A 15,036-nucleotide genomic window follows, 5' to 3' on the forward strand; every position below is an offset into this window, starting at 1 on the left:
ACACCCATATTCAGGGTGTAACATGTAACATGTTACAAAAGGTGAACTTATCATTTAAGGCATGCCTTTGGTGATAACTGTTACAGTTGCCAGTGTGCTTATGTCCGCTCTGTCAAGCCCCCAGGCTGGTGTCATAGTTGGTCATGTGTGTAGCACCATGGCAACTGCAGATTTAAATAGAGGCTTAGATCTCACTATCCTTAGCAGAAAGGAGAATTTGGTTTTGCTTTACTAAGTAGTTCAACAGGTGTGTCAATGAAAGTACTGGGTTAGTTAATATAGGCAACACTTTCATGCTTCAGTTAGGTAAAGTCAACTTATTATTTGCATACAATGGTCTTACCATTATCCGCATAGCCAGGGACATACAGAGCACGATTTCGAGGCAGTGCCAATCTGGTTCTATTGTTAGTACTTTCAACGCGGACTTTTAAACCATATCTTCCATTAACTGTGAAAGTTGTTAAATATCTAGAGTAGATACCATCATTCTTAACAATGTCAGGACCTGCAATAAACCAGGACACCTTTAGTGCACAGAATCCTAAAAGATACTAAAACCTTTAAAGAATTTGAAGAAGTTTAATATTAATTTCATAATTGACAATGAGCCGAACTGCCTTTGGCTTTGTTTGAGCAGTGTTTATCTCTATTCATAATATACCAAAGAATGACACATTTTCCCATGTTTTTCCTCTTTAAAGGCCCTGCTACTACAAAAAAAATGCTGTGGATTTGGCAGAAATACACTCAGCTTCTAATTTCTTGGTATCAAAGGCAACACAGTGACTTAGCTGGACTAAAATCAGAAGGAATGGAGTCAACCCTGCACAGTTTTCTTGTGCCGAACTACAAAATACCCCCTCTTCTCCTCATCTTCACAACATAGGGAAAGCTGATTTGTACTTCAAGGGAAGAACTAGGAGGAGTAATTATTATCCTTGAAATATCACAGGCAAAGTGCACAAGACAAGACAGCTATTGATTTTTGACAAAATCAAGAGATATTTTTTCGGCACAACTTTAGATATAACAAAACACTTTCAATTGAATATTTAAGGTGGAACTAAAGCCATTGATTTAACAGTTTCAGAAAACAGTTACATTTAATACATTCCGGGAATGAAATATGTCACATTTGCTTGTGCTATTAACAAAATTATCAAACCCTCAAATGGCTGGTGTCAAAATTGATCACATGTACAGTAACATGGCAGTTGCAGATCTAACAGAAGTTAAGATGGCAGCTTCCTTGGTTGAAAAGGATAGGAGGGTTTAGTTCCGCTCAGTAGACTAAACGGGAGCAAATAAGAGAAGTTCATTGTTAGGGATTACATACTGCACATTTAACATAGATGAATACGGTGACCTGCTTTACTTAAAGCAAAGCTAAACCCAAAAACAAAGATGTAATATATTACAGCTTACCAGTTCTTAATTGTGGTGACTGTACCAATTCTGAGTTTTCAAAACTCTCTTACGACAAAGACTTTTTTTTCTTTGTTTGCTTTCATTGTTTCTGATCATACGCAGTCTTTTGTATCCAATTTTTCTCTTACAAAAACCGTATGCATTAAAAGAAAATCATTAGTTCTGTTATTGAAAAATTTTGAAGTTTGTCCCATTGGAAATTTATGTTTGGAAAGTGTGAATCGGATGTCAAAAGTTGTGTATACACTATACAAAAATTGACGATTGTTCCTTTTACAGAATTTTTCTTCCAATTTTCTGATAGTGTGTACCCAGCTTAAGAACATTTTCAGTAAGTACAGAAATATCTGTTGATATTGCCAGCAATGCACTGTCCTTGTCACTTGTTATCTATCATAACTAAATTAACAGCCCTTTCAGCTATAATGTAATAGAGATGAACAAAGACTTATTTTAATTTTTATTTGCAGACATATTAGTCATCCAGCCTGGGTGGCTCCTTCAATAGATACAATAGATGGACAATTGTTGCAACCCAGGAAAAGGAAGTGTGCTATTTAAAACACTACCAGGTGAAAATAAAAGAAAAAGGCATGAAAAAAAGAAAACTAATTTAGTCACCACATCTAAGCACTGGTGCTGCAATATACAGTGCTGTGAAAAAGTATTTGCCCCTTCCTTATTTTTACTTTTGCATATTTCTCACACCTAAATGATTCAGATCATCATACAAATTTTAATATTACACAAAGATAACCCGAGTATACCCAAGATGCAATTTTTAAATTATTATTTCCTTTATTAAGCTGTTTAAACCTGGCTGGCCCTATGTGAAAAAGTAATTGCCCCCTCCCATGCTGAATCATGAATGAACTGTGATTAACCACAATTTTTTAGTTAAATTTCACTTGCCACACCCAGGCCTGATTACTGCCAGACCTGTTGAATCAAGAAATCCCATAAATAGAAGCTGTATGACAAAGTTAAGCACGCTAAAAGATCACAAAAAGCCACACATCATGTCACAATCTAAAAAAATTCAAGAACATATTAGAAACAAAGTAATGTTCATGTATCGGTCTAGGAAGGGTTTCAAAGCCATTTCTAAGGCTTTGGAACTCCAGTGAACCATGGGGAGAGCCATTATCCACAAATGGAGATAACTTGGAACAGTGGTGAACCTTCCCAGGAGTGGCCGGCCAACAAAAATTACTCCAAGAGCATGATGACGACCCATCCAGGAGGTCATTAAAGAACCCAGAACAACATCTAAAGAACTGCAGGCCTCACTTGCCTCAGGTAAGATCAGTGTTCATGATTCAACAATAAGAAAGAGACTGGGCAAAAATGGCATCCATGGGAGAGTTCCAAGACCAAAGCCACTGCTGACCAAAAAGAACACAAAGGCTCATCTCACATTTACCAAAAAACATCTCGATTATCCCCAAGACTTTTAGGCAAATATTCTGTGAACTGATGAGACAAAAATTTTACTTTTGGAAGGTGTGCGTCCCGTTACATCTGGCATAAAATGAATACAGCATTTCATAACAAGAACTTCATACCAACAGTCAGACATGGTGGTGGTAGTGTGATGGTCTGGGGCTGCTTTGCAGCTTCAGGACCTGGATGACTTACCATAATTGTTGGAACCATGAATTCTGAGCTCTACCAGAAAATCTTAAAGGAGAATTTCCGGCCATCAGTTTGTGACCTCAAGCTCAAGTGAACTTGGGTTATGCAGCAGGACAATGATCCGAAACACAACAGCAAGTCCACCTCCAAATGGTTCAAACAAAGCTAAATTTAAGTTTTTGAGTGGCCTAGTCAAAGCCCGGACTTAAATCCAATTGAGATGCTGTATTAAGACCTTACACAGGCTGTTCATGCTGGAAAACCCTTGGATATGGCTGAATTAAACAATTCTGCAAAGAAGAGTGGGATAAAATTGCTCCACATCAATGTGACAGACTCATTACCATTTATCACAAAGCTTGATTAAGTTTAGAGGCAATTACTTTTTCACATAAAGCCAGGCAGGTTTGGATAGCTTTTTTGCCTTAATAAATAAAAACCATCTTTTAAAAAATGCATTTTGTATTTACTCGGGTTATCTTTGTGTAATAATTACATTTTTTGATGATCTCAGTCATTTACAGTACGTGTGACAAATATGCAAACAAATAAAAAATCAGAAAGGGGGCAAATACTTTTTCACAGCATTGTATTACATATTTGTTTTTGGGTTTAATAATTTTAAACCCAAATAGAGAAAATGCACTGCAACTCAGAAAGTACTGAAACAAACCATAAGATATAAACAACTAATATTTTCAGAAATCAGCAATGGCAGACCACCTTTTTTCTCCACAATAGGTTTCCTTTCAGATTTATAAAAGGAACATATTTGGTTACAAGATCTCTATTATCACTCTATTGCTTTGGGATGTAAAACATTTAACCAAACTGCTGAAATCCACTGTCACTGGCGCCAGAATCCGATCTGATCTGGTCTGCTAAAAACAGACAGATGGGAATATGTTATCCAATCAGCTGGACGGATGGCAAACAGTCAGATGAAAACAGACATTTCTATCAGAACCCCCCATGGATAGTAGCGGGCTGTGTCCCTGTCCACTCTGCATAGTGGAGCAGACATGGACCTGTCATTCGCCTACTCTGCGGGGATGAGCAGAGAGATCCCCCGCTGAGCAGGTGGAATCATCTTGGATGGGGGAAAGGGGCCTAACAAATAGGCCTATTTTTCGCACTACTGTGTAATGACATATGGTAATCATGAATGTTTTATAACAATAGCTTTAGTCTGATAAAGTATTCTTTTTTTCAGGTATAACATCTTTCCAACTCACCTGATCCATTATCTAGAAGTTCTAAAGTAATTGGAGCTCCGGTTGTTGGTTCAATGATTGCTGTGACCTTTGCATATATTACAGGCAAAAACCCTTGATTAACAGAAGCATAGACAACCATGGGGTTGGGGTAGTTATTAGCGTGTTTATCCATATGTGCATTTACAGTAACTGGGGGCACATTTTCGTCTACTGCTTTGGAAGTCACAGTGATGCCTATAGCTTGAGTCGTTGTAAGAGTATTGCAAAGAGTATAGTGCCAGGGTCCTATCTGCAAGTAGAAAAAAAGTAATACTTTAACAAGGATGTATAACAGTAAAACACATTAGTAGCTTTTACTTTTTGCATTAATGCTCCTGATACCACACCAGAAAGCTTCAAACGTGCAGATTTGTCTTTGATATTTGAAAAAACACTTTAAAAAAACAAACAAACAAAAAAAACGTTTAGATTACAAAGACAAAAGATAAGAGAGTGAATTTTTTATTATTATTGTGTCTCTGTCTCACTGGGTCATTTGTAAGCTAAGCACCCTCTAATGGAGGAACATCTACTGTATGTTTACCTCTCCAGTAGTCCATGTCTTCCAAACACTGTTTTCTTTTCACCAGTTCATATATCACTATATTACTAATGAGGCAGTGGGAGGAACAACAGCATTCGGTGGACAGAACAGGTATTCCACACACCTGGAAAGGTAAGTATAAATGCTCTTCTCAACAGGCTGTGGTTAGTTTACACTTCAAAGGGAATGTGCACACTTTAGAGGGAACATACATTGCATTTTTAGTGAGCACTTATTTTGAGATATTATTAGCTTACGGTTGTTGTTTTTCTTTTAACAAACTCACTCTTATATAATTTTGTTATTGTAGATTAGCCACTAAAGGGAGTTCACTGTGGTTCAGTGCAATTATTTTGTCTCTGTCCTAACTTAACAATTGACATAAATATCAGACAAATTGGGATTGATTTACTAAAGGCAAATAGGCTGTACATCTTTCAAAGGAATTTTCCCTTAGCTTAATGAACAAGCTTAAACTCTGCAGACTTCTATCATCCAATCATGTGCAAGAACAATATCATTTTTTTTCATTTTCCTTACACATGATTGGTTATACTTTGGAACATGAACTTTCACCACATTCACTAAGACAAGTGAAGCCTATTGCCTTTAGTAAATCAACCCCATGCAGATTTAGCTAGCTCATATACTTGAGAAAATATGGCTGGTGGTCATTCCTGGATCGAGCAGTGATTATTGTGGTCATCACTATCTTGCCGTAGTGATATTCATTTTAGGGTAATTTCCTGGCTATTAGAGATAATGTGTGGATCATTCATTGGCTATAGTGCAAGTATTGTAATGGTGATTCTCTGCTTGCAGTAGTGATAGTGATTGCTCCCTGCCTGTAATAGTTGATAATCCCCAGGTCAAGCTGTTGTTAAACCCTTATTATTTCAGTGGTTATTCCCTGGGTCTACAGAATATCAATCCATAATAACAATGGTCAGTCTGTGTCCTGTGGTGGTGACTTGTAAATCACGTCACTGGCTCCTTCTGACGCGTTGTGTCACAGGTCACAGTCACGTGACCAGTGACGCAATGCATCAGGAGGAGCCAGTGACGTCTCTCCAGTGTTCATTCACACGGGAGGTGCAGTGAGGAGGAGTAAGCCAACGAGCCTGACTGTTACGACACGCTTGATACATTTGTGCATATGTAGGTGTATTTATTTCTAGTTACACTGAGGATAGTTGTTCAAACAATATTGCACAATGTTATTTATCCCTTTTCTTTGAGAGTTTACATCCATGGAGAAGTAAAAGGCTTTTTACCAAGGATTAAGGGAGAAAAGTTTTCATGGCAATTTAATTCCACTCTAAAATACCACACTTTGGAATCTGATCGTTACATGTATGTGGACATTCTAGTGACATTATATGCCTAGCTTGGAAGGTGAGCAGACACGATATAGGTGGTGGTGAACATCCAACCACTACTTTTCTAATCATTCATATATGGAGGATTTGGTTTTATTGTGATGTTTTAATTTATATTTTCAAAAAAAAAAATTTAATTTATATTTTCACGTAATATTTTTGTCACAATCTATTGGCATATTTTTATATTTTTATATGTGTATACACTATGCATTATAAAAGGTTGTTATTAGCACACCATTATCACATAGCTATTCTTTATTACAGGAAGTTCCTACACAGCCTCAAAGTTTTAAACAGAATTACGGCAAAAATCAGGTAGAAATACACAAAGAACAACATGATTCAAGTAATAATACACATGCCTCTTGTATTTAGACATTATGGGGTGGATTTACTAAAACTGGAGAGTGCAAAATCTGGTGCAGCTGTGCATGGTAGCCAATATGCTTCTAATGTCAGCTTGTTTAACCACTTCCCTACCCGCGTATGTACATATGACGTCCACAGATGGGATTCTCCCATCCTGGGTGGACGTCATATGACGGCCTCGGGTTCCCGGCCGCCTAGGGGGCACGCGCAAGCGGCATTGCTCGGGTCCCGGTGCGTGTGCCCGGCGGCCGCGATGTCCGCCAGGCACCCGCGATTGCCCGTTAACCGGGCCGGACCGTGGATCTCTGTGAGAGATCCACGTCCTGTCAGCTCAGAGGAGAGCGATCTGTGTTCCCAGAACGGAGGAACACTGATCGGTCTCCTCCCCTTGAGCGTCCCCTCCCCCTACAGTTAGAAGCATTCCCTAGGAAACACATTTAACCCCTCCCCGCCCCCTAGTGGTTAACCCCTTCACTGCCTGTCACATTTACACAGTAATCAATGCAATTTTATAACATTGATCGCTGTATAAATGTGAATGGTCCCAAAAATGTGTCAAAAGTGTCCGATGTGTCCGCCATAATGTCGCAGTCACGAAAAAAAATTGCGATCGCCGCTATTACTAGTAAAAATATATAAATAATTTTTTTTTAAAAATGCCATAAATCTATCCCGTATTTTATAGATGCTATAACTTTTGCGCAAACCAATCAATATACGCTTATTGTGATTTTTTTTACCAAAAATATGTAGAAGAATACGTATCGGCCGAAACCGAGGAAAAAATTAGTTTTTTTTTTTAAAAATTGGGATATTTATTATAGCAAAAAGTAAAAAATATTGTGTTTTTTTCAAAATTGTCGCTCTTCTTTTGTTTATAGCGCAAAAAATAAAAGCCGCAGAGGTGATCAAATACCACCAAAAGAAAGCTCTATTTGTGGGCGAAAAAAAGGATGTCAATTTTGTTTGGGTACAATGTCGCACGACCGCGCAATTGTCGTTTAAAGTGCGACAGTGCTGAAAACTAAAAATTGGTCTGGAATGGAAGGGGGTGAAAATGCCCTGTATTGAACCGGTTAATTAAGCTTTGACAAAAAAAACCTGGAAGCTGCACCAGATTTTGCACTCTCCGGTTTTAGTAAATCAATCCCTATTTTATTATACTGGAGTTCTTCTTTAACTGTATGTCAAAAACAGAGTTCCAGGCAAGTAGGAAGGGAAATGACTAAATGACTCCAGCTAATTATAGCAGGTGGGGGGAGGGGGTGTCATCTGCTGCCATCCTGGAGCACTACAAGGGGGCGAGGAATGTGAGGTAAGTATGAGTGGACAGAAAGGGGAACACTTCTGCACTGGAGTGAATAGCAAGATAAATATAATTAGATTGTATTCCTTTGACCTTGACAACAGTGGCTGCCACGGTATAGTTAGAGTTTTAACTTAGGCAAGGTAAAGATTAGCAGTTTTAGGAACTAGGCTATTTATAAATGTGTTTCTTAATGAAATAGGACCCTATTTTACACTAGCATTTCATTTTTTTTAGCAATCTTGATAAATTAATTAACAGATGATTTACCTCAGCAAATCCTGGAATATGAAGCCTGGAAGATTTAGTGACTTTATCATCTTTGAAGTTATTTCCAGTGTATAATACTCCCTTTGGATTCTCCAAGTCAATACTGGGCACTGCAGTCTGATAGGTTACCAAGAAAAAGGTTTCATTTCCCACTGTTTTGTCAATAAAAACTGTGCCCTTTAGACAGTCTGATCGTGGGAGTGACGCCCCAGTGCTCTCCAGCTGTGCAAAAGAGATGGTTAGAATATATAGTTAGTAACAAATTTTCCGATCCAATTTTAGATCCTGTCACCAGCTTATTAAAGCAGTGGTAAACTCTGATTTTTATCTTGTACCTACAGCTAAGTCTATAACAGGCATGACCAAAGTCCGGCCCACAGGCGAATTGCGGCCCATGTTCCAGTTTCATGCGGCCCCACTGGTACTTTGGATATATATATCTTTTGTGGCCCCCAATGAATTCCTCAGGGCCACAAAAGATATATACTGTATTTATCGTTCCTGGGTGGGGGCGGGATGAGTGCCATCAGATTACATACAGGAGAATCTCCTGTTTACACGGCGGCCTCTGTAATAGGAAGTCCCATCTCCTGGGCTGCCATTGGATGACTGTTCTGTCCAGGGGCGTTGCTAGGGGGTGGCTTTTGGGGCTATAGCCCCGAATCTGAGGCCAATAGCCCCGAGTCTCTGAAGGGGTCCCCAAGGGTAGGGGAGGCTCTCTGGGGACCTTTATGTAAGTGGGGGGGCTCTCTGGGGACCCTGATGTAAGGGGGAGGCTCTCTGGGGACCCTGATTTTAAGGCCTAGGCTCTCTAGGGACCCAGATTTAAGAGGGAGGCTCTCTGGGGACCCTAATGTAAGGGGGCCTCTCTGGGAACCCTGATGTAAGTGGGGGGGCCCTCTGGGTATCCTGATGGAAGGGGGAGGCTCTCTGAGGACTCTGATGTAAGGAGGAGGCTCTCTGGGGACCCTGATGTAAGGTGATATAAGGTGGGGCTCTCTGGGGACCCTGATGTAAGCGGTGGGCTCTCTGGGGAGATATATACACTCACACGTATATTACTGTATATACATGTGTATGCCTGCCCAAGCGTATGACTTTCTTTACTACCCTGCTATGGGCTCTAGCCCCAGATCTTTTGTAGACCTAGCAACACCCCTGGTTCTGTCTATCAAAGGAGGTGGGACTTTGTATTAAAGAGGCCCCCGAGTAAACAGGAGATTCTCCTGTATGTAATCTGTTGGCGCTTGTCCCGCCCTCTCCCTGTCCCTTGCGAGGCTACAGATGGGCATGGATCAGGCTGCACTGGTGGCAATAGTGAGTCTGCATTCAGAGGATGCATTCATTGCAATGGTGAGGCTGCATTCATGGCAATGGTGAGGCTGCATTTAGAGGCTGCATTCATGGCAATAGTGGGGCTGCATTCATGGCAATGGTGAGGCTGCATTCATGGCACTTGTGAGGCCGCATTCATGGCAATGGTGAGGCTGCATTCATGGCAATGGTGAGGCTGCATTCATGTCAATGGTGAGGCTGCATTCATGGCAATGGTGAGGCTGCATTCATGGCAATGGTGAGGCTGCATTCATGGCAATGGTTTGGCTGCATTCATGGCAATGGTGAGGCTGCAGATGGGCACTGATTAGGCTGCATTGATGGGCACTGACCCTTAGTTTGCGTCATAGTTCTTTATGTAAAAAATTTTTCCTGAAACTTCCCTCTTAACGTGAAGATGCGTGTTTTACAACTGTGCGTGTTATACGCCGATAAATATGATATATCCAAATAACACGCCCAAGCTCATCCTTAGTCCTGAGTGGCGCCCGGGGATTCGCTGGGGGCCACAAAAGATATATATATATCCAAATAGCCAGCCCGATATCATCCTTAGACTCTTCACCACACACTACCACAAAGGCAAGAGAATTCTTGTTGGGCAGTGTATTAGTTCATTTGCATTTGATTTTAATGGTTCAAAGAATGTCAGGCAAAATGGTCGGCCCTCACACATGTTCACTTTATCAAATCTGGCCCTCTTTGAAAAAAGTTTGGACACCCCCTGGCCTATAATAAGCCTTACTTATATCTCCTAAAAGTGCACCTTTTAGGAGACATTCCAAAGTGTAGCAGCCAGTGACATCACCGACACATGCACACTGGGCTCTCAATGGATGGCAAACTCAAGTATGCCATCCATTAAGAGTGCTGTGCCGTGATCATGGTTCCCGTGCGCATGCGTGGGAGTGACATCATCACTGCTCACCCATTCAAATGGCCAGGGCTCTCAAACCTGGAAGAAAGACTGGGTAAAGATAGAATACCTGTCAGCAGTGACAGCTCGCCGCTGGAGGGATCCATTTTATAGATCAGACACAATGTGCTAGTATGTGGTACATACTAGCACATTATGGCTTAAAGAGGAGGTTCAGCCCCTTACGAAAAATTAAAAGTCAGCAGCTACAAATACTGCAGCTGCTGACTTTTAATATAAGGACACTTACCTGTCTAGGGAGCCTGCCATCTCAACACCCCAGCCGATCTTCAGATCGGCTGTTGGGTGCAGCTGCTGCTATTTCTGGTAAGGGAACCTGGCAGTGAAGCCTTTCGGCTTCACATCAGGTTCCCTACTGCGCATGCGCGAAGCATGCTGCAACTTTTAATTGGTCCAGCGGTGGAGGAAGGAGAAGAGGGCTTCCGGGACAGGTACCTGTTCCCCCCTCTCCCCTTGAAAGGTGCCAAATGTGGCACCGGAGGGGGGGAGGAGACGTATAAGCAGAAGTTTCACTTTTGAATGAAACTCCATTTTAAACCTACAGGAGGATCAGTTTATTTTTTTAAACAGTTTACTACCGCTTTAAATCGCACATTTAGATGTGTGGCCATTCACAGAATGCTTCTCTGATTGAACTTGGTAGAGTTTGTGACATCCGAATCTTCTCCTCCATTCAAGCCTGCTTTGCCTAGCATTCAGCCAGCACCTGGAGCTCTTCTGCTCTGAAACTTCTACTTACACCTGGGTCAGTGTCAGTCTGAGCGGTGGAAATATTTTCTTTGCTTGTCTCCACCTTGTCCAATCAGAGAACATCTTGCATTCCTTGAGAAAAAATGCAATACATTCTGTGAATAAAAAGGAGAGTGTTGAGATAAGGTTGAGCAATGTGGTGGGCCTACATCCCAAATGGTGAAGAGAATAGGAAAAAATTCCCCCTTAACGGGACTGATAATGGGCCAACCAGTAAATGGTATAATGGCAGCATAGAAAACACAAAAAAGAAATATATAAAAATATGTAAAAATAATACAAATTTTATTTAACAGAGTTAAAAAAGAGCAACAGTGGTGGCTGGTGAACATGGCGGTCAACATAATACATAACTTAGAAGGTATAGTACCATTGGGTGTCGTCCGTGGACATCCGCCTTGGTGTTCTCATCACGGCAGTCCTGGGACATATCAGTACTATACCTCCTATGTTAGGTATTATGTTGACCGCCATGTTCACCAGCCACCACTGTTGCTCTTTTTTTAACTCTGTGTTAAATAAAATTTGTATTATTTTTATATATTTTTCTTTTTTGTGTTTGCTATGCTGCTATTATACCATTTACTGGTTGGGTCATTAAAGTCCTATTAAGGGGGAATTTTTTCCTATTGCATTCTGTGAATGGCACGAATGCCAAACAGGCAACCCACTTTGGTTACTATGCCGCAGGACAGCTGCTTGGCACAGGGCCCAAAAGACAGCAGCGATCACTGTAATAGCAGTAACTCATTTCCAGCCTTCAGAGGGATCCCACAGTTGTAGCATATGCATACTTACTTTGGTCCAAGAAAGTCTAATGCAACTATGCTTTAAAATCCATACCTGAAATTCAGTTCTAAAAACAAATTATTTTAGTAATTAAAGAGTTTGTTAACCCAAACACCCCCCCCCCATACTGTTCCTTTAAAGCCTATTATACAGCACAGTGCTTGTGCTGTGTCATTTGGCCCCCTGTATACCCTAAAAAACCTGACTGATCCTGCCTGGCTATACCCTCTCCCCTGCAAACAGACCATGATAATCATGGCTGCTAATCCCCTGATACCGTGGTCTGTTTGCGTGATTCCGTCAGCCACAGCTCTCCTGTCTGCAGCTCTCCCTGTGTCTGTGTCCTCTGTCCTCCTCCCCCCTCCCCTCCCCGCTCGTACCTTAATAATATGTATTCCTGTGCCTGTTTAATGTAAAAAATCTGCCGATCTGTATATTGTATGAGCGTGGCTCATTGTCGGATCTCTGTCTTTTTTCTCCCCCTCCTCCCCGGCTGACGTCAGCGGGACGGCTTGGCCCTGTCAACTGCAGCTGTGAGCCAGAGAGAGAAGGAGGAGGGAAATCAGCTGTGTGCGCCCGGATGGAGCTTATATCAGTACAGATCGGCAGATGTTTTACAGAACAAAGGCACAGGGACACATGCTATTAAGGTACAGAGGGGATAAGATGATTTTATAGAAGCGGGTTAACAACCACTTTAAGGAAAAAGTCAGGTGTGCTTTACTGAAGTTTGATACAAGTTTGGAGCTGAAAAACATATAACTAGGGATGAGCAAATATGTCTGGGTTCTATTTGTGGACAGTTTCACAAATCTTGCTCAAGGTTCAAAGGTTGTGAACTTTGCGGCAAGCCCCTTTGAAGTCTATGGAGTGGCAAAAATGTTGGGTACATACAGTGTAAGAATATAACAAGCATATAGTCATACAATCATACAACTGATGTGTTGTAGAAATCAGCATAGGAAATATTGCAGATCGTCGTGCGAAGACAAGGAAGACAGCATATATTGATTGTCTGACAATAATAACAAATGTAACTGGGTAAGTCCCAAACATATAATAAGGAGGGTATCTGAAGAATTCCAAAAGGAAAAGAAAATGGGAGCGGAGGGGGGGGGGGTAAATAAGTGCAAGACATATCTGTCTAGGGAAGGAGGGTTTGTCAAGGGTGTAGCAAGTGCAAAACGGAGATAATATACAATGACCAATGGGTCCCTCCTGGCAAAGGCTAAATCGATAACTGCAGCGGGGACAGAAGAAAGACGGGTAAAAGAAAAAGGGGGGGGGGGGCGAGGGGAGGGAGTTAATAGAGTCTAGTAGTGGGGGGGGAGAAAGCAGAGGATAAAGAATGTGTTAAGGGTAAGCAAGGAGAATAGATCAGAAAATTAGGGGGTCCCCTCAATCCTCTCCCCTCACTGGGGAGGGAGAGGTATTACATAATGCTTGTTCCCGGGAATAGGGAGGAGGAGGTGTAGTATTAAGAATGGATGTAATTTGCCTAATTAGAGGTTAAACCTAGGAAACTACAAGGTGCTTGTGATAGACGGTTGTGCGATACTGGCGGCAAATGGCCCAGGTAGCTGTGAATTTGGATGGGGAATCTTTCACCAGACTGATAAGTTCTTCCATATCTGTCATTTTCTACAGGCGTATAAACCATTCTGAGAGAGAAGGAGTGTGAGTCGTGTCCCAATGTATCAGTATACACAGTTTCGCTGCATTCACCATATTCATGACAAGTGATTTATAATGAACTCTATGGGGGAGGGACGTGTGGTGAAGAAATTGCGCAGGGAAATAGTCTAAAGTGTAGGTCGTAACATGTGTAATCACAGAATGTACTCTGGACCAAAAGGTTTGTATGCGAGGGCAAGCCTACCAGATAATAACATACCGTTGTCTTGGTTGCACCACCAGCAATGTTTAGGGAGGTTCAAGTTGATTTTATGTAGCAGAGCAGGAGTCCGGTACATCTCTATATAATTTTGTAACAATTTTCCTGTGTTGTTACATTAACAGATCATTTATGTGCATGAATATAAATGTGATTCCAATCTTCAGGGCAAAGGGCTATGTCAATATCTTGTTCTCAGGCCGCACAGGACTTTCCTGTAGTAGAAGGTCTATTCAGAAAGAAAAGAGCATGAATTGAGGAGATAACGTGTTGTTGGGGTGTTCTTGGAACACAAGCTCTCGTAGTTAGTAAGGGATCGAGAAACTGTATGAATTGGCCAAAGAGCAAAGAAAATGGTGCACCTGCGGGTAGGACCAAAGTGGTAGAGGAGTATTTGACAATTGTGAGATAAGGTCTGTTCTGTCCAAAACATTACCATTGCAGAAGAAATGGGCACAGAAAAATGGGTTGGGAGTCAACCCTAATAGTACCTTGTTGGACGTCCCAGGCGGGAAGTCTGGGTTGAAGCGCACAGGTGTCATGGGTCACCCAACCGAGGAAAGGCCATATTTCAATTTGGCCTCTAGGAAACACGTCATTGAAGGACCAATGAGTGGGTGATCCTTAAGAGAAGAGAAGAGGTGGCGTGGTAACTGCCAAGGGGTAAACTCTATAGAAAGAGTCGAGAAGGAGTCTTCAAGGGTTACCCAGTCCTTTACTCAGCTGTGAACATTCCAGTCCACTATCCATGAGAGGTAGCAGGCCCTGTAGTAATTGCATATATCTGGGAGACCTATTCATCCTTTCTGTTTCAAGAGGGTGAGTTGATAGTAACTGATTCTGGGCTGTTTGTGCTGCCATAAGAAGGTCACACAGTGTCTTTTATAGGACCTGAAGAACAAAAAAAGTAGTCGTAACGGGATCACCTGTAAGAGATAGAGCAAGCGGGATAGAACATTCATCATCAAGAAGCTGCTTGTCCAAACCACGAGAAAATAGGCTTGTCCCACCTACGGAGATGCTCTGTTACTGTGTGTAAGACAGGTAGGACTTTTTTGGAGTAGAGATTAGACAGATGGGTAGGGAGTTAAATGCCCTAGTAGGTGATAGTAAAAGGGAAGTTCTGCTGACATTGTGA

At 41.5% G+C, this 15,036-nt stretch overlaps 1 protein-coding gene across 1 annotated transcript in view; it reads right to left on the reverse strand.

The window, feature by feature from the left end:
* Window positions 1-15,036, reverse strand: part of LOC141103525 (calcium-activated chloride channel regulator 1-like) — a 93,329-nt gene that overhangs the window by 14,156 nt on the left and 64,137 nt on the right. Inside the window, exons 10-12 of the mRNA XM_073593202.1 lie at window positions 8,194-8,415; window positions 4,302-4,572; window positions 344-508 (exon numbers count right to left, since the gene is read on the reverse strand). Of these exons, the coding sequence (XP_073449303.1) occupies window positions 344-508; window positions 4,302-4,572; window positions 8,194-8,415 (658 nt within the window). The remainder of the gene's footprint in view (window positions 1-343; window positions 509-4,301; window positions 4,573-8,193; window positions 8,416-15,036) is intronic.

The sequence above is a fragment of the Aquarana catesbeiana genome, linkage group LG07, assembly GCF_042186555.1.
Source record: "Aquarana catesbeiana isolate 2022-GZ linkage group LG07, ASM4218655v1, whole genome shotgun sequence".
Taxonomy (NCBI): domain Eukaryota; kingdom Metazoa; phylum Chordata; class Amphibia; order Anura; family Ranidae; genus Aquarana; species Aquarana catesbeiana.